The 18,543-nt window shown below is 52.9% G+C and overlaps 2 protein-coding genes across 7 annotated transcripts in view; one reads left to right on the forward strand and one right to left on the reverse strand.

Annotated features, from left to right (window-relative positions):
* Nucleotides 1-1,732: 1,732 nt before the first annotated feature.
* LOC115856976 (spermatogenesis-associated protein 2-like protein) lies at nucleotides 1,733-4,506 on the forward strand. Its single transcript, XM_030863765.3, has 2 exons — nucleotides 1,733-2,074; nucleotides 2,755-4,506. Exons 1-2 carry the CDS (start codon nucleotides 1,733-1,735, stop codon nucleotides 3,931-3,933), a joined length of 1,521 nt encoding a protein of 506 aa, XP_030719625.1. The 3' UTR covers nucleotides 3,934-4,506.
* A 3,181-nt stretch (nucleotides 4,507-7,687) lies between these two features.
* The window catches only part of TK2 (thymidine kinase 2), a 29,065-nt gene continuing 18,209 nt past the window's right edge, over nucleotides 7,688-18,543 (reverse strand). For 2 of the 6 annotated variants that reach the window (XM_030863769.3, XM_070044297.1), the window contains exons 7-10: nucleotides 16,295-16,383; nucleotides 15,641-15,720; nucleotides 13,061-13,141; nucleotides 7,689-11,935 (exon numbers count right to left, since the gene is read on the reverse strand). In XM_030863769.3, the coding sequence (XP_030719629.1) occupies nucleotides 11,837-11,935; nucleotides 13,061-13,141; nucleotides 15,641-15,720; nucleotides 16,295-16,383 (349 nt within the window). In that variant the 3' untranslated portion in view covers nucleotides 7,689-11,836. Of the gene's footprint in view, nucleotides 11,936-12,610; nucleotides 12,680-13,060; nucleotides 13,142-14,867; nucleotides 15,555-15,640; nucleotides 15,721-16,294; nucleotides 16,384-18,543 lie in introns of those variants that run through there. The other 4 variants (XR_004041072.3, XR_009560121.1, XM_060289415.2 and 1 more) reach the window with 4 other exon arrangements.

Here is an 18,543-nt window from a genome sequence, read left to right on the forward strand (position 1 = left end):
CCTGGACTAGTTACCTAAACTTGCTGAGGTTCAGGATCAGATGAACTAATGTGTGTGAAAGAGTAGCATCCCCACCACTGGACCTAAAAAATGACTAACCTAGACCAGCCTCCAGAGGGAGAGTTGCTACTCACTGGGAGACCCATTTCCAAGTAGCACTCCCAAGAGGAAGTAAATTCCCAACCAGAGGGGTAGGAACTGCCCTGGCCACAGAGCTCGGAAAAGATTGCAGGGGGCAGGGGAGTCAGGGGCAGGAAGCAAACAGACCCCAGGTGTGGTGAGCCCAGGTCTGAGGCTGCTCCAAGGCCAAGCACCGGGCAGATGCCCTTCCTGATGATTGGAGGGGCAGGAGGCCAGCAGAGTCTCACAGAAAGCAAAGGATGGTCAAGAACCAAGTCTTCCTGGGCTGTGTTACTACAAGGTCACGGCCAGCTCCTACACACACACACACACACACACACACACACACACACACACACACACACACACACACACACAACTGGGCTCTCCAGACTGTGAGCCACCGAGGGCAGGTGCTTTGTCTCATTTGCCTCTGAAGTCCCCGGGCTGGTGTGGAACGGGCCAGGCCACCTGCTCAAGGACGACACTGCCGCAAGCACCATATGAGAACATTGAAAGGACCCAGGTCCAAGAAGTTGGGAAACAGAGCGCAGGTTGCCCCCTCCTAGAAACTCACACCCCCAGTGAGCTCCCACATGAGAGGTCCTAAAGCCAAGAAGCCTAGAGACCTTACTTAATCCAGTGGTTCCCAATGCATTTGGCCACAGGACATCTTCACTCACATAAGACTGATTAAAGCCCCAAACAAGTGCTCCTCGGTGGAGCACACTTTGAGAAATGCTGACCCACGTGGAACGAGTGAGTCACTGAGTGGCTGAATGAATGAGTGAATCATCACTGAATTAAGTAGTGGGTGAATGGAAGGAAGGGAGAATGGGAGAGAGGGAGAGAGGGAGGGGGCAGTGGAGGGAGGGAAGGCTTGACGGGAGAGTGCATAGGTGATTGCACCCACCTCAATTCCTCCAAAAGCTGTCCCTGACTCAAGATCTGGGTGTAAATGTTTATGTGGGAGGTGATCCCAGGAAGCACAGTGAAGGAGTCAGGAGTTAAGACGGGGAGGGAGAAGAGTCAACACAGATGCATCAGTGAGCAGGTTATTGCTGTGGGCAACCGGGGCGATCCACGGGGGACCCTCTAAAAGACAGAGTAGAACACACCTCAGAGCGTCCCACCTAGGACAGGAAGCTGGGGTTTCTACCACTGCCCCTCCTTGGTGGGCTGAGGGCTGCCTCTGGGTGTTAACTCCCTGGCATTTGCAGCCCGCACACCAGCCAAAGGTGGCTCTCAAGCAGGAGGCGTCAGGAGCCTTCGCAGGTGACATCAGGGTGGGCTGAGGGTGCCGGGCAGCAGGGCTGCGACTGCTGCAGAGGGGGTGTGGAAGGATGCAGGCGCTGCTGTGCTTTCCCACTTGCTCTTGGGTCAAGGCGAGAACCCAGACTGACCTCGGCTCTGCTCCACTGGGAGGAGATGAACACAGCCCCAGAGTGACAAGCTGTGGCAGGCCACACCGTGCACAGCTTTCTCTTTTGCTAACACAACTTCCTCCTCGGCTTCCTGATTGAGCTGTGGGGCGGGACAGAGGCAGGCCAGCCTGGGCCTGGCCTGGGAGGCCCAGCGGACTCTTGTCCACATCCAGTCTCTTGGAGCCGCCATGAGCCGGCCCCGACCCCCAGGCCCAGACGAGGATGCTCTGGAGACCCTCCTGGATGACCTCATCAGCTACTACCTGGACAGGGCAGGGGAGGGCCGGTTCGGGGTCTGCAGGCAAGCAGCTCTCACCTGCAGGGCCCAGCGGCTGCTGGTCACAGGGGTCCCTCCTCAGCTCTATCTGCCTGAGGATGTGGCCCCTGGTCTGGGGACCACTCACTCCCAGGGGGCTCCCAGCTCTGCCCAGCACATCTGCCGCAAACTGGTGCGGGCACTGGAGTTCCTAGAGCTGATCTCCGTCAACCTACTCCTGTTTCCCTGGAGGAAGGAAATCAGGTCCCTGAAGGTAGGCACCGCCATGTCCCGGAGAGAGGGGGTCTCGAGGAGGGACAAGGGCTGTGCCTCTGGGTCTCAGGGAGGGACCAGGGCTGTGCCTCTGGGTCTCGGGGAGGGACCAGGGCTGTGCCTCTGAGAGGGGGAACAGTGTGTCGTCTGTCATGCCCACTGACTTTGGTCCCATTTTATAGATGTAGAAACTGAGGGCTAAAAGAGGTTAATGCAATTTACCTGCGGTCACCAGATATTAAGCAACCCAGACAGGACTCGAACTCAGGCAGTGCAGCTCCTAACCACTAGGCTGTACTGCTTCTCTAAAGAGATAGCACCAAGGAGCTCACAAGAAACAAGGGAAAGATTTTGGCTGTGGAAAGCCACTGGAAAGGTTTAATCTCTTCCAGCTCCAGGCCAGGATTATTGGGCTGGAAGCCAGGATACCAGCTGGCTCAGTCACTCTCCTGCTGTGTGACTCGAGACAAAAGTCCTGCCTCTGGCCTCAGTGTGCCCTTCTATAAAATGGGACAGCGGTGACATGACTGTGGGCCAGGTTTCCATTTGGCCCCATGCCCTGGCCCACCTGCTTCTCAGGAGCCTCTGTGCCCTGGACATCAGTCCTTGGTCCTGCCTGGCCCCTCTCTGCCAGTCTGCTGAGACGTGTCCCCCTCTAACAAACAACCCTGTTTGTTCCAGACATACACAGGGAACTTTGTCTACTGGGTGCGGCCTGTGCTTTCTGAACACACACTGCAGACCATTCTGGGCAGGCTGGGCTACATGGCCACCTCCGAGGCCGAGTTTTCACTGGTCCAGGCCAGCAGCGAGGAGGACACCAAGCAGATGGTGTTTGAGATCTTCCTGACGAGAGTCATGTGTGAGGCCGTTCTCGGAACCTCAGGCAGGCAGCTCCTCGGGCCGGGCAGAGAGAAAGCGGACGGGCCCCCCTGCAGGCCGAGCTCAGAGAGAGGGCTGCTGAAGACCCACAAGGGCCTGCAGGAGGCCCAGTCAAGCCGAGGCCCCTCAGCAGGGGCGAGGACTGAGAGGGCCCTGGCTGAAAGCCCTGATGGTCAGCGCTCTCTGCCTGTGGTCTTTAGCCTGCCTGAGATCTCAGTGGCCCCCGGCAGCCCCCTCACTGGACCCCCGGTCTCCTTGGGGCCCCAGCGCCGCGCCAGCACACGCTCAGACAGTGAGGAGTTCCTGACCTGCTACAGCGACCTTGTGCTGCACCAGACACCCTTGTTCCCCAGGGACCATCCCCTGAGCAGCCTGAAGGGAAAGCAACTGCAGAGCCCGGGCCTGGGGCCCAGCCCACCTCCAGGGGAGGCAACTGCCCCCGCAGGTAGCAGCAGCGAGCAGCCCCTGGTCCCCAGCGCAGCTCCTGAGAGCAAAGGGGGCACCACTCCCGGCCAGCTCTGCCTGGTGCCAGGCCCCCAGTTGTCAGAGAATTCCTTGGACCCAAAGCCAGAAGCACAGCTGGAGGTGGCCGCCCCTGGTCCAGAAGCTGCCCCTCCAAATGCTTCCTCTGAGATGGGTGAGCTCTGTGAGTACCTCGCCCATCTCCTCAGAGCCCCAGCTCCAGCAGGCCACCCCGCGGGCTCCCCTGGCCCAGGGGTTGAGGAGAACGGACAATCAGAGCCTCTCATGAGGCCAGAGCCAGCCGGTGAGGGTGGCAGCCCAGACGGTACAATCACTCAGTTCTGGAGGTCTCCTCAGGCCCCCTCTCATGTACAAGAGCCCCCCAGTGCTCACTACGTCCCCCCGGAGGGGCTGGAGGTGCCAGGTGCCACACGAGCAACAGCTGAGATTGTCACCCCTGGGTGGCACAGGGGCAGACACCTGACTAAGCCGATTGCTCTTCTGCCAGGAAGGTGACACTTGGAGAGATGGTGGATCTGGGACCACAGTGGGGACAGCAGCCAAACCCACAGCTTGTCAGCCACAGGGACAAACCTGCTAATCCCAGCTGGTCTCAGGTCCCAGCACTGCCACCTATAGACTGTGTGACTTTGGGCCACTCACTGCACCTCTCTGAGCCATGTTTCCTCGTCTCAAAGTGGGTGTGGTGTCAGATCTACCTCACAGGAGGCTAAGAAGAGTTAATGAGGGGAGGTGTGCATAGTGCTGAACTTAGGGGGGCTTCCTGTCCCCTTCACATACCAGCTCAGTGTGTGACCTTGGGAGAGTCACCCTGCATCTCTGAATAGCAGTTTCCCTCAGCATCCTTAAGGCACCTGTCACAGAGCAGATTAAAAGAGAGATGTGTAGACAACCAGACGTGTAATATACCCTTAATCTGTTTAGGGTCCTCTGTCAGCCTCCCTCTTCTCTCAGCCAGCTTCAGGTCGACAGAGGGCAAGGCCACAGTCGGGAGCCCAGGGTCAGCTCAGAAGCCTGCTCTGCATCCAGGGTTGGGGGCTCCATCATCTGGGCTGCCTGCAGTGGGGGCGCCCCCTCCACCAGTCTCTCCTGCCCCCACATATGCACACATGCATGCACACCTGCACACAAGTGGGTGTGTCCAGGAACGTACACACACACGGGCAATCCTCATAAGGGCCCCAAGAGAAAGCCAAGACCCTCTCTATGGGGTGGCAGGTGGCACCTGCCCAGGGCCTGTCCCTCGGCTTTGCATCTGTGAAGTGGGGAGGATGGCCCCTGCCTCTGAGGGTGGTGGTAAAGGCCCCTTCTGGGCATACAGCAGGTGCTTAATAAACGTTGGCGCCTGCTTTGCTGTCCCCAGAGCTGAGCATATGACCCCACCATTTTCAGTCCCTACATCAAGGGGGACCACAGGTGGGAAGGATTTAAGGGGCATTGGCCCCGCCTCCCTCCCAATCAGACTATTGGCCAGGCCCTACACAGGCTTTTCAAGACAAATCGGGAAGCACTCTGCACTGGGAAGAGAGAGGCACTGGCCAGTCATCCACCCGTCCATCCATCCTTCCTCCCACCCACCCATGCCAATTACTCAGCACAGCACACAGCAGTCGACACTCAGGCCGGTAAGCTGTCAGCGTCTGGAGCCAGTGAAGCGGGGCCGGGGGGCGGGGATGGTCGGAGCAGACCCTAGCCATAAGCCTCCATTCTGGGGAAGGAGAACGTCAGGAACAGGCTAGGCTGGAGACAGAGAGGGTCAGGAGCCTCGGGAGAAGGGATGAGGTGGGAGGGGGTACGGACCTGGGAATCATGGCAACCAGGGCACCTAGTCCTGGGTCTGACCTGCAGCCCCTGACCTTTTTTATTCGTTATTTTCTGATCATTAACATAATAAGCATGCTCAGCCCCAAACCACAACAGAACGTTTGTTCTCCCCGTGTTCCTGCCCCGCAGTGTTCCCCATCTACTTGAAAGCTGAGCCCAAGGTAGGAATCATTTTTGATTTCTCTTTCTCTCACATCCTTCATCCAACTATAGCTGTCACAACAAGGACCAAATCTGACCACGTTCCTCCTCCTTCCACAGAGGCCTGAGCCCCTCGACTGAGCTACCAAGGCCTGTCACTCAGATCCTGGGAGGACGCCAGCCCCCTTCCTGGTCTCCCAGCCTCTGCCCTCATCCTCCTGCAGTCAGCTCCATCCAGCTGCCAGAGGATCCCGTTAAAACCTAGGTTCCATCATGACTTTCACTCTGTGGTGTTGGATTAGAATCAGAGGTATCAATATGAACTCATGGTTTTTAAATTATAGTTAGATACAGAAATATAGCTATGTGTGTGTATGAGTGGGTTAGTACACATACATATGTTTCCTAACTCTGTCCCAAGAGTGGGCTTCGAAGCAGACACCCAGTAACAATGACTACACCTGGCACTTAGATCTTGGGCTCTAAACATCACTCACTCTCCAATACAAGGAACCAGAGATCCTAGTAGTTTATTCCAGGGATGAGCAGGTAAATATCACCAGTAATAAGATGCATGGACATCATACATCCTTTGATAAGATGCACTGAGGGAAGACACAGCATCTTTTTTTTTTTTTTATGGTGGCATCTTGCCAAAAATGTCTAACCTCACTCTAGCCATAAGAGAACACCAAACTCAAATTCTCTAATAGTGAGAAACCCAGCTCTCATAATCTACAGACTATTTACTTATTTGTTCGATTCTAATATATTGGTCGATTCTGGTATAGTTTCAGAATTGCTAAACATATCCCTGCAAGAAACACTTCTAATAACTATCTTTCAGCATTTATGTAAAATAATTTTTACCTTTACTCTTCTCGTATCCAATCAAGACACTGTTTTCCAAGGTTACTTCAGTGAGTTCTTTTCTTCCCAGCACCTTCAGTGTGGTTGTTACTTGTGATTCATCTGTTTGTATTCCATCTTCCGTTCCCCCTACATCCTACTCCACCTTAACTATTTATTTATTTGGGGGGTAAGTGAGACATTACTATGGTTAGAGTTATACAAAATGATATATTCACAGGAGTGTATTCCCCTCTCATCCCAGCAACCCTGATCCCATTTTTCCCTTCTCTCCAGCCTTTTCCCACCAATCTATTTAGTTTCTGGGTTGCCTTTCCTGTACTTCCTATAGCATACTATAGATACTCATTTGGACACTGCTTCCTTCCCTTAACAGTGTGTCCTGGAAATCATATCACATCCATTCACAGAGAGAGCCTCCTCGTTCTTCTTCACAGCTGTATACTATTCCATTGTGTGGATGTACCATAGTTTATTTAACCACTCTCTTGTATATGGGTATTTAGCTTGTCTTCAATTATTTTGCAATTACAAACAATGCTGCCATAAATAACCTTGTACATATATACACCTTCATGTCCTAGAAGTGGGGTTGCTGGATTGCGATGTAAGTATGTATGTAGTGTGTCAGGTGGTATCCTATTTCCCTCCAGAAGGGGTAGACGAATTTGCATGCCCACCAGTAACGTGTAAGAGTGACTGTTTCCCCACAGCCTCAACAACAGGATGTTTCGATATATATGTTTTTGTGTTTGCCAGTCTGGTAAGTATCTCAGTGTTCTTTTATTTGCTGTCTTAGTCTGTTTGGGCTGCTGTTAACAAAATACCACAGACTGGGTGGCTTACAAACAAAAGAAATTTATATCTCACGGTTCTGGAGGCTGGAAGTCCAAGATCCTGGTGCCAGCATGGCTGGGTTCTGGTGAAGGCCCTCTTCCAGATTGCAGACTGCCAACTGCCCCCTGTGTCCTCACATGGTAGAAGGGGCTTGGGAGCTCTGTGAGGTCTCTTTTATCAGAGCACTAATCCCATTCATGAGGGGTCCACCCTCATGACCTAATCACCCCCCTGCAAAGGTCCCACCTCCTCATGCCATCACCTTGGACATTAGGTTTTCAACATATGAATTTGGGGGAGACACAAATATTTAGATCATAGCATCTGCATTTCTCTAATTGAGTGAATTTGAGTATTTTTCATATCTTTAAGGGCCATTTTTATTATCTTTTTTGTAAATTTTCTGTTTGGATATTTTTCTCATTCTTCTATTGGACTTTTGGTTCCTTGTCCATTTTTAAGAATTCTTCACAAATATTAGCCCTTTGTGATATACACTGTGAATATTTTCTCCCACTTTGTCCACTGCCTTTTGACTTTGTTTCCAAATGAGTTTTGTCATACACATTTTTTAGTCAGATTTATCAATCTTTTATTGTTCCTAGATTTTTAATTAGAGTTACAAAGTTTTCCCTACATCAAGGTTTTAAAGAAGAATTCATTCTTCTAGTACTTGCATGGTTTCATTTTTTACATTTAGATCCCTAACCACTTGGAATTTATTTTTGGGTATGATGTGAGATATGGATCTATTTTTATCTTTTTCCAAATGGCTACTCAGTCATCTCAGCACCATTTAAAAATCCATCTTTATCCCCAATAATCATTGAGATGTCACCTTTATCATGTACTTGGATCTATTTCCGGGCTCTCTATCCTATTCCACTGGTCTACTTGTCTATTCATGCACCAGTATCATACTGTTTCAATTATAGAAGTTTTATAGTATGTTTCAACATCTGGATCCCCAAAGGTAATATTTATTTAAAACTTAGCAACTGGTCCTGCTCTGGGCCCCTTCCACACGCCAGGCTGGTTATCCTCACCACCCTAGGAAGTGAGCAATGCTCCCATTCAACAGGTAAGACAGCCAACACTCACGAGGGGTGACAACACTCAAAAACATGCCAAGTTTTCTTGGAACTCCGGGATGTCCACTTCTAGAAAACATCAAGCTAAGAGAAGTGGTCCCCAAACGGTGGTTCCTGGACCAGCAGACTCATCATCACCTAGAAAGTCATTAGAAAACAAATTCTCAGACCCATCCCAGATCTACTGAATTAGAAACTCTGGGGGTAGGCCCTGCAGTCTGTGTTTTAACATGCCCACCAGAGGACTCAGATGCTCTGAAGTTAGAGAACCATGAGCTAGAGCATCCCAAAGGACACAGAACCAGGAGTCATCAGCAGCTGCAGGCCCCTAAAACAGTGCTTCCCAATGTGTGTTCCAAGGAACATTAGCACATCTGGAGATTGTTGATGTATACTCCCCAAATGGGAGGCCCTACTGTCAAGTGAGTTTGAGAGTCCCTGGCTAAAACAAAGTTTAGAAAGTGTTTTTATTGCAGGACTTCTTGACTTTATCTAGGCTAATGTACCTTGTGCATCTCAGAGAGTACCCAGGTGGTGTTTCCCAAATTTTCTGGACTACGGAACCCCCTTTTCTCAGAGCACCTATTCCTATCTCCCAGGACACCTGTGCTCCACAGACCCCAGTCTTGGAGAAGAAAAAGCCAAAAAATGCAGAAATTCAAGAAGAGAGCAGTAAATGCCAACACCCATTCTGATTCCACAAGCTTGGCTTTCTCCTAGCTTCTGTTTAATGACAGCTTTTGCCAAGTTCACCATCTTACAGAAACTAGAGGAACACAGAGCTCACCCCAGCCTTAGGGGAGCCACAAGGTTGGGGTTAATTAGGAAAAGAAAGCGTGTGCCAGTGACCCTGGGGCCTCTGGTAAATAAGTAATCCACTGTCAAAGCCCAGAGACATTGGGCACAATATTATTGTTATTAGATTCTCAACAGTGGAGGGCTGACGTCTCCAAGAGCTTGTCAATTATTTTAATAACTGTAACTTCAGGGTGAAGAGGCCAAGGGGGTGAGGTTACTCATTCCGCAGATGTGTGAGCATTTGAAGTGCGCTCCCCCATCTGGCCCCAGGCTCTAGGAAAATGAGGGTGATGCGGATTCCATAGCACCCAGGGGTAGACAGGTTTTGGAAACATCTCCTACCTGCTCTCACAGCAATAAATACCTCAATCCTTCCTTCCTCAGGTCAGATGGTGGGAGCCTGCGGGAGCCCCAGGAAGGGTCTCTGACTGATGCATTTCTCAGGCAGGGGGGCTTCTCAGCTAGGTGAGGGGCTCAGGTGGAAAGGAAGAAAAGAGGCAGGAAGAGAAAAAGAAAGGGAAAAACAAGCAGGGTGACAGCACTTCCCAGGGCCCACGTTTAGCAAGGGCCTGCCAAGCCATGCCACGCTCCTCACGGCCGTTCCTGGGAGTCCCTGGGGAGTGCCTCCCTCTGCTTGAGGAACTGGGCCCCGTGCCTACCACGTGCCATCTGCCCTTTCCCTGCCCTGGTTCTCAGCAGTGTTCATAACTGCTGTGATCCCTGCCACCACCAGCCCTGCCTGCCACATGGGGGAGAGCAACCCTTGGTGGGCTGGGCTCTAGCCATTTCCTGTGACATCTCTGGGCTGGGAGATTTTTGTGACAGGCCCCAGCCACTGTGGGTACATACAGCATCCTCTCCAAGGTGCCGGAGTGGGAGGACAGAGAGCTCTTATGGACCCGGACATCCCGTTAGGAACACAGTGTTTAAAAATTAAAACATTACCTTGCTGGTACAAGGATGCTGCAGGGGCCTAAAATCACTGGCGTAGGAAGCACTCCAAAATTATCACCAGGTTTTAAGTGAAGGATTTATTGGCTATCACAGAGCAAGATTTTGTTTTTTTTAAATCACATTTCCCCCAAAACAGATGCTCAAATTGAGGGGAAATTGGACTGTTTGCAAAGGCCCAAAGATGGTCCTGGCATGTCCAGATGCCTGGAAGCAGAGGCGCTGCCTCCCCCAGGTTTCTGGTCCATCACCAACATCTGGGCTGAGAGACACATCCCCACCGGACTGCCGCCCTCACCCTGTGCACACGGCCCAGGAGTCAGTCCAGCCAGAAAGGGCTGGAAGCCAGAATGCTGCCCTCCTAGCGCTGCCTCTGGGCCCAGGCCACCCGGGGCACCTGTCACCTATGTAGTGTCAGAGAACTGCATGCACAGGTGCCACACTCACACAGAGGCTGGGATGAGGCCTTCCAACCTTCAGGTACACCAACCACCACTCGGGAGAGGCCAAGGCCTGTTTCCCCAAGTTCATAATCAATCCTTCCCCGTGTCTGCAACAGCCTTCTGGAAGCTCTCTCCACCCACCTCCAAAATTCAGGAGCTCCAGTGCTCCAAGAGCCTTTGCTTGCCAGCCCCAACTTTCCTGCCCAGACTGTCCCCAAAGAGAATGTTCCTCCTTTCTCTTGCTTCCTACTTGACTCAGGAGACAGCCGTGCCTTCAGTGCATTGTTACAGCTGAGCGGAGCTTAGATGTTCTCTGAACTAATAAAGATGGTTCATGCCCTAGGGCCCATGGTGTCCCTTTGGATGGAAAAACATTTCAAAAAGACGTAAGGCCACTGTGTCTCTCCCCTGGGCCACAAACTCCCAGGAATTCCAAGGGTGAAGCTCCTCACGCAAGGCCACTATGGAGGAAGGGAGCCTCAGAAGCCAGGCTGGCAGCCCCTTGCCCAGAACAGCACTGGGCACACCAGCCTGGCGCCATAGGCCATTGCCCTGCCGGGGAATCGGCAGCAGCTCAAGCAGGACCTCCGTCACCAAGGAGACCGAGCACCATTCAGGAGCCAAACCACGATTCTCCTAAGGACAGGGAAGTCCCGATGATGAGGTGGTAAGTACCACATCAGCCTCACGCTAGTGAACCACTGAACGCTGGGCTCCAGCCAAATACCACACAATTTTGTGAGAGTCTAGAAATGCTAACTGTCCTCAGGAGCTGCTCAAATAAGGAGAAAATGAAGATGCTGGCTGCACGCACCGCTGCCCCCGCTACACACACACACACACACACACACACACACACACACACACACTCCCACACACACACACACACACACACACACACTCCCACACACGTGTGGGGCTCTCCAGCAGGGAAGGCAGGGCTCTTGGGATGAGGCAGCCTGGGGCAAGAGATTGATCGTTTGGGAGTCACCAGAAGTCTGAATGGTGCTGACTCCACTGTCACTGGCTGTGTGACCCCGGGGAGTCCCTTAGCCAGTCTGAGCTTCAACTTCCTCCCCTGGGATGTAAGACCACTACCTCGCCCTCGAGGATGGTCTGAAGGGCTAGAGACCATGAGCCCAGGGTCAGTCAGGTGGCTCTTCCCTAATTTAGAGGGATTCAGAGGTGGGAAACCACCAGGAGAAGCACCGGGGGAATGCAAGGCTGCGACACCAAAGGGCCACGACAAACCCATTGGTCCCATCATGTCATTTACCCACGAGGGCCAGAATCCCAGGATAAAGACACTGGCAAAGGAGAGAAGACCATTAGGAAGACAAATGTGCCCAGATAGAAAGCCCTCTCGTGAGTGGATTGTTCCAAACTCCTCGTGAGCGCTAACTTGGCAGCAGCGGGCATTTCTCTGGCATGATCTTCCCCGTCCTATGGACCAAGCTTCCGATCCTCTGGAATTAGTATTCGGTGCCGGTTTTGTTCAAAGAGTTCTAACATTTTCTCCATGTCGTGGTCAGCCTCAATCACCTGGAAATTAAACACACAGGTCACAGGGCTGCCCCTGACCTCAACATCATCCTCCCTTCACTGATGAAGAGAGAGAGACAGGGGCAGGCAGGATGAGGCAGGGAGAGGCAGGGAAGCCCAAGGTCACAGGCAGAGAAAAGGGAAGGTTAGGGCCAAACAGCTCCCGTTTCTAGGTCAATCCACATTCTCAACTATATTTTCACTTAAGAATCCACGATAGTTGTCCCTGCGGCAAGCTCATGAATGATTTTTTTATCATCATTTGCTATCAACCATTTTTCTATAATGAGGGGAAAAAAATAAATTTTCTTTAAAAATCCAGTACAGTAATATCTCACTTTCCAGCAACCTCACTGCCTGCAAGAGCCATGAGTACAGTGTTTGAGCAGCTCAGACAGATGTCTCCAAGGCCATGCACACAAGTTTGTGCAAGGCCCTCCCTCAGATCCCACACTGTACACACGTTCCTAACAGTCCGAGGGACCCAACGGCCTGCCTAAAGAAAGTTGGCAGCAGCAAATCAGAAAACGAGGGGACAAGGAAGTGGGGAAACACTGATGGGGCAGAAGCATCAACACAGTTAGAAATGGTGAGTGCCAGCAGGAGAAAGGAGGGTAAAAAGCAAACAGGGGAATTCAAAGGCATTAGTAGTCTGGGGCAAACAGTCCTACACACCTCAGCACCTCCTAAGGGGGCATCATTGTGTGACAGACCAGAACAGCAACTGACGTTCCTTCAGATGCCCTGGGTCACCAAGAAAAGGTGCAATGAGGCTTTGGGCCTGCCACCCGCTGGAGAAGGGACGGGCATGTCAGAAAGACCACCACCCCAAGCGGTTAAGGCCAAAACCCAGGTCCAGGGGCTCCAGCCATCTGGAACTCTCCTTTGCTGACAATGCTGGATAACAGATGCTACTGTGCCACCGGCGTAATGACACTGGGACAGGTCACCTTCTCTCAGGTCTGTCCAGCTCACTAAGGCTCAGTCCAGAACGGGGACTGTGAGACAGAGTCCCTTCCACCCTCCCCGCTTCCTTCTTTCAAATTCTCCAGCTGCAGAGTGGCCGACATCCCCCGAGTCGCTCCTCCTTCTAGAAAAGTCTCCTGCCCTGTTAGGGGGGCTTACCAGAACAGGGGCCGCCACGGGGAAAAGGCTCCCTTTGATGAGCCACTCCTCGTACAGGTGGTGAATAGCATCCAGGTATTCCTGCCGGAGGGGGTAAAAATGCAAGGGCTGTCGGGAGCACACAGGGAGAAGACCTCTCCCCTCCAGGGGTCTCAGGGGCAGGTCAGGTGAATGTCAATGACCACAGGGCAGTGGCTTGGACTAAGGACCCGCAACAGCCAACCTGGCTCAGGTGGACAATGATAAACGTGGCCAAGCACTCTGTCAGCCAGCCCAGGTGTCGCAACAGGCAGAAGCATCCCTCTGGCCACCTGCCCATCCCTCCAGCGCACTCTGCTCCTCTGGCGCTTCGGACATATCCTCCCACCTGGCTGCTCTCGTTTCCTGCCACTTCTCCATCAGCAGGGCCTCTGTTTCTTCACAGGGGCCTGGGAAGCCTCTGAACCCTCCCTCCGTCCTTCCCACCAAGAGGACTATGACCCTCACTGGCCCAGGAGCGCCACTTGGCTGCTCTCACCCCAACAGACAACTTGTAACCTATTGATCCTTGAAAGCTTAAGGGCAAACTTCAGAAGGAGGACAAGGTGAAACGCAAGGGAAAAGAGGCCCAGACCCACCCCTAGGGCATCCATGCCTGCGCAACCGGTAGGACTGGACGGCACTCTCCCACAAGCAGGCCCTGGTGCTCTCAGCCACAGGCAAACACCTCCTCAAGCAGCAATTTACTCCCAGCCCTGAGGCTCTCGGGTAAACCACACTGCTGCCTCTTTATCCACCACCAAGTTCTCCCTTGGCAACAACAGACTTGCCCTGGAGGCCTTGTCAAAACCATTAAGACAATGTCCTCGACAATGATTTGCACAGACTCCAGATTTGTCACTTCTTCCAAACGTCTGGGTCACTGCACAGAGCTGCCATGCCCCATCCCAGCTTGGTCCAGCCCCGCCCCATTTCACCCTTCCTCTAATCACTCCTGTCTCCAGATTTCAAAGCAGCTGCGCAGAACGAGGCCTGGGCCTTCATGGCTGGAATCCACCTTGCTGGTGCCTGGGGCAAACAAGGCTGGGTGGGCCTCAGGAGCTGGACTGGCCTTCTAGGACCCCAGTCCAGCCCATCCTGGGCTCAGACCCCCATGATATCCCAGTAAATGCTTGCCCAGCCTCTGTCTGTGTACTTCCAGTGGCATTCACATGGGGCATTCCGATCAATATTAACTGAGCAACCCCTAGGTGCCAAGGCCTGGGACACATTCTAGGGACGCAGAGGGAATAAGATCTAATCTTAAAAAGTTCATGGTAGTTTTCTGAGGGATGGGGAGCAAACACATAAAGAAATAGTTTCAGAATATTTGTCCTAATGGCTGTGATCATAATAAGCACAGAGGCTGGGGGACCACAGTAGAGGGAAGGTCAGAGAAAGCTTCTTGGAGGAAGTGACACCTGAGGCAAAAGAAACCACTATGGCAAAGGTACATTTGTGTAACTCCCTGGTGAGGGGTGGGGGGAGCGGGAGTGGGGAGAGGGGAAAGGGGAAAGGGGAGGGGGGAAAGGGGAGGGGGGAGAGGGGAGAGGGGAAAGGGGAGAGGGGAGAGGGGAGGGGGGAGGGGGAAAGGGGAGGGGGGAGAAGGGAGGGGGAAAGGGGAAAGGGAGAGGGGAAAGGGGAAAGGGGAAAGGGGAAAGGGGAGGGGGGAGAGGGGAGAGGGGAGAGGGGAGAGGGGAGAGGGGAGAGGGGAGGGGGAGGGGGGAGGGGGGAGAAGGGAGGGGGAAAGGGGAAAGGGAGAGGGGAAAGGGGAAAGGGGAAAGGGGAGGTGGGAGGGGAGGGGGAGAGAGGAGAAGAGAGAGAGAGAGAGCATGTGTAGCCACAACTAGTTCTTTATGGCCAGAGCATGAAAGGCAGGGAGTGGAAGGGGATGAAGCCAATCACGCAGGATCTCGGATGGCATCTACAAGTGGGGACTTTATCCTAGACAGTGGTGAGGCACCGAAGAGGGTGGGGTTAGGGGATTGCATGCGTGGTGTTCTGTACTGGGAACATCACCCAAGCAGCAGTGTGGAGGATGGATTTCTGAGGGGGATGCGGATAGTGAGAGACCAGGGCAAGGAGAGCAGTCCAAGCCTGTTAGACAGCCCTGACTAGAGCTGATGTGGCCCTGAGCCTGAACCCAGAAGGGTGAGGCACTGGGCAGACACTAGTGAGTTTCACCTCCCAGCCAGGCACTGTGCCAAGCACTGGCAATGCAACAGCGAGCAAGTGGGCACGTCCTAGCGAGGATCCAGGGGACGGCACAAAGGCAAGCAATTTTCAGGAGGTGGACCAAACAAGTCCTGGGGACACCTGGGTGGGAACAGGAGAAGGGACGCCTCTGAGCCCCGGGGGTGCCCACCACTGAGTCCGGGGCCACAGGAAGTGAAGCAGACCTGGACACCGCACAGGGTCTCCAGCTCAGAGGAAGTCAGAGTTCACCCTCCAACGTGCTCAGTTCCTGTTTCTCTCCCTGAAACAACAGCACAATGATCTCACAGAGGGTGGGGCCAGGACAGGATGAAGTTGCACCTTTCCCCAGGTTAAAGGGGCTCTTACCAGTGGAATGACCTTCTCCTCTTCCCTGCATCTCATCTTTAGCCTCTGGTAACAGGTCTCAGGAGTGGTCTGGAGATAAACTAAGATTTTAAAAAACATATATGTGGCTTTAATTACTCTGTTCATGGCTTGGAAGTGAAAGTGAGGGGTAGGGGGAAGGAAGGCGTGTGGGCAAGGCGTGGAGAGAAACATCTACCAGCAGCCCTGAGCAGGAGAGGCAGACCAGCTGTGTGGCCAAACAGGCTTCTTGACCCTCATCCTGACTTTCATTCTCTTTCCACATCACCAGCCCCACAGGGTCACTGTGAAGCTGAACAGGTTCCGTACATTGCCAGAGCTTAGCACAGGGCCTGGCACCCGGCCCGTCTCAGTAACGGTCCAGGTTCTGTCCCTCCTCCCTCCTTTACAAACTAGAAAAAACCCATCATATCACAAGGGACCGAGGGGAAAGCAGTTTGAGGAACTGGCCAGGGTGCTTCTCCAGGAGGGACCAAAAGCCCCAGATTCTATCTGCCCTTTGGGAGAAGGCTGAGTCAAGGCAGGGGAAGAATTGCTTATGGTGAGGGCCCTGCCCACCACCCCTGCTGCTTGAGGCCCAGCCAACCACCTCCTCACTGGGCCCAGGGGAGGGAGGCCAGGGAGGGACTGTCTCACCTATCAAGTCAATGGACACGTCGATGTTCTTCACAATCCAGTCAAACCATTCCGACAGGACCACATAGTCCACTTCAGGCATCTTCCCACTGGAACGAGAGTTATAAGGGTTTTATTACCCCATGAGAAAGTTCCTGGGCTGTGCCGTTCCCCCAAAACATCTGGGCACTGCCTTTATTGAAAGGGCACTGCCAAGGGAACCATGACATAGTGTAATCACGTGATACTGAGCGGGTAGTGATGACAAGGACCCGAAACCTCCCGACCTCCCGCTGCCCAGGGACGGTCGATGGTATAATGCAGCGAGTATCTTGGCACTGCCCGAGGGGAGAATTCATTTGGGATTTGAACTCCAAACCAAGGAAGGGGCTGTGAAGCCTGTCCCCTGAGAACACGGACAGCGCTCAGGCTGGGAGGTGGAACAGCAAACCCGTTTCACCTCTAGAAATTTATTTTGTGGAAACAATCGTGGATGCCCTCTGTAGCACTATTTAAAAAATAATGAAAAACTAAATCATGGTACATCTATCTAACAGAAAACCACACAGCAACTGAAAGATGATGCTATAAAATAATATTTAATGACGTGGAAAATGCTCACAATCAAATTCTCATTATTCAATGAAAACAGGAGGATATAAAACTGTGCATATAGCACGACCCAACCATACTTTCAAGAGTATTCATCCACACATTTTGAAAGGAGACTGGAAAGAAAACCACCAAAAGGTTAACAGTGCTTTCCTCTGAACTGTAGGATTATGGGAGACATTTTTTTCTTTATCTCTTTCTGTATTTTCCAAAATTTAACAACATACTAGTTTTCAATTCGGGGCGGGGGTGGGGGGGAAATTACTACATATTTTAAGTAATAACTGAAAAAGAAAGAAAGGAAGAAGAAGCCCACAAGTGAGAGAGACCTGGCGTCTGTCCTCTGCCCTGGAGGAAATGAGCAGGGAAGAGCGGGAGGAGGGGCAGCAGCTGGAGGAAACAAACCAGGCAGCTGTGGGGTGACCCTCAAAGGCCCAAGAGAGGAATTCCTTTCAACATCCTCCACCCGTCTTGAATATCATCTTGGATCCACTCAGAACTGGGTTTGGCAAGGCGGGCTACGGGCGAGTGAAGGTGCCTGAGCTGTGTGCAGCTGGGGGTCTTCTGACTGCTGACTAAAGAAGGGAAGGCGGGGAAAAGAGGCCAGTGGAGTGGGTGGTTTGCAGCTGCCCCCGCCACGGGTGGTGAACTGACTCCCACCTGGGTGAGGGGGCAGGATGGGCGTGGAGGAAGGCGCTCTGAAGATGACAAGCTCAAGCAGCCCTGCCTGGGGGCCCAAACGATGGGGCGGGGCACAGACTGGAGGGGGACTTCCTCCCCTAGTCCCTGAGACCACCAGACGCCCTCAGCGCAGAAGAGCTGTGCCTGGCAGAGCAGCAGGAAAATGCAGGGTGCCCGGGAGAACAGCAGGGGCAGACGGGCAGTTGTCGGCGCCTTGAGGGGTCTCAGGCATCAGACTTCAGCAGGGAGACCAGAGCAGACTAACGTGTGAGGACCAGCACCCGCCCCCACGAATAAGTCAGGGAGGCTTTGTAGGGGAGGGGAGAGGGAGGAAGTCCCAGGACATTGCAGAAGGGACCAAAATTCAGATACTAAAGGTAACAACTTTGCGATCACAGCTCATATGGTTGCCCATCCCCCAATTCTTTCCTCCTACCTCCTTAAAAGTAGCCCATGGTCTATTCAGGGTCCATCCCACAGGCCTGAGTGTTCAGGGAAACCTGACCGCAGCCCAAGCTTCAGAGCAAACCAACTGGTCTGAGGGACGTCCTCTCCGCTGGCCAGGCTGAGTTGATCAGCCCAGGCCAAAGGGCCCAACCTGACCAGTGAGACATGAGGGAGGTTTGCTCCTCATGCTTAGAGGAGAGCCACTGGCAAGACATCCACCCTCTGGCCAGCAATGAGAAGCCCGGTTCTGCCACAGGCGTTGTGTCACCAAGAGGGACCCATATTGAGGACACAAACAAGACAGTAGGAAAACAGAGAGAAACAGCACTAGGGCCACCGAATGAAACCAACACCAAAGCCTGCTGTTAAGACAGCCCGTGACAACCTCAGTGTTCAGGCTACTTTGAGCTGGGCTGCAGTTAGCTGCAGCTGAGAGTATTTGATATTCAGACACCAAACCACTCTTCTTGACATGTTTTCCTTCTCTGGAACAAAGCTGACTCCGAGGGCATGAGGATTTGCCAAAAAGA

Source organism: Globicephala melas, chromosome 19 (assembly GCF_963455315.2).
Source record: "Globicephala melas chromosome 19, mGloMel1.2, whole genome shotgun sequence".
NCBI lineage: Eukaryota > Metazoa > Chordata > Mammalia > Artiodactyla > Delphinidae > Globicephala > Globicephala melas.

Bases quoted from the DNA above. Each gene is read 5' to 3' on its own strand.
- LOC115856976 (XM_030863765.3), top strand. From the start codon at position 1,733: ATGAGCCGGCCCCGACCCCCAGGCCCAGACGAGGATGCTCTGGAGACC. The intron at 2,075-2,754 runs GTAGGCACCGCC...TGTTTGTTCCAG, and splicing joins AGGAAATCAGGTCCCTGAAG to ACATACACAGGGAACTTTGT.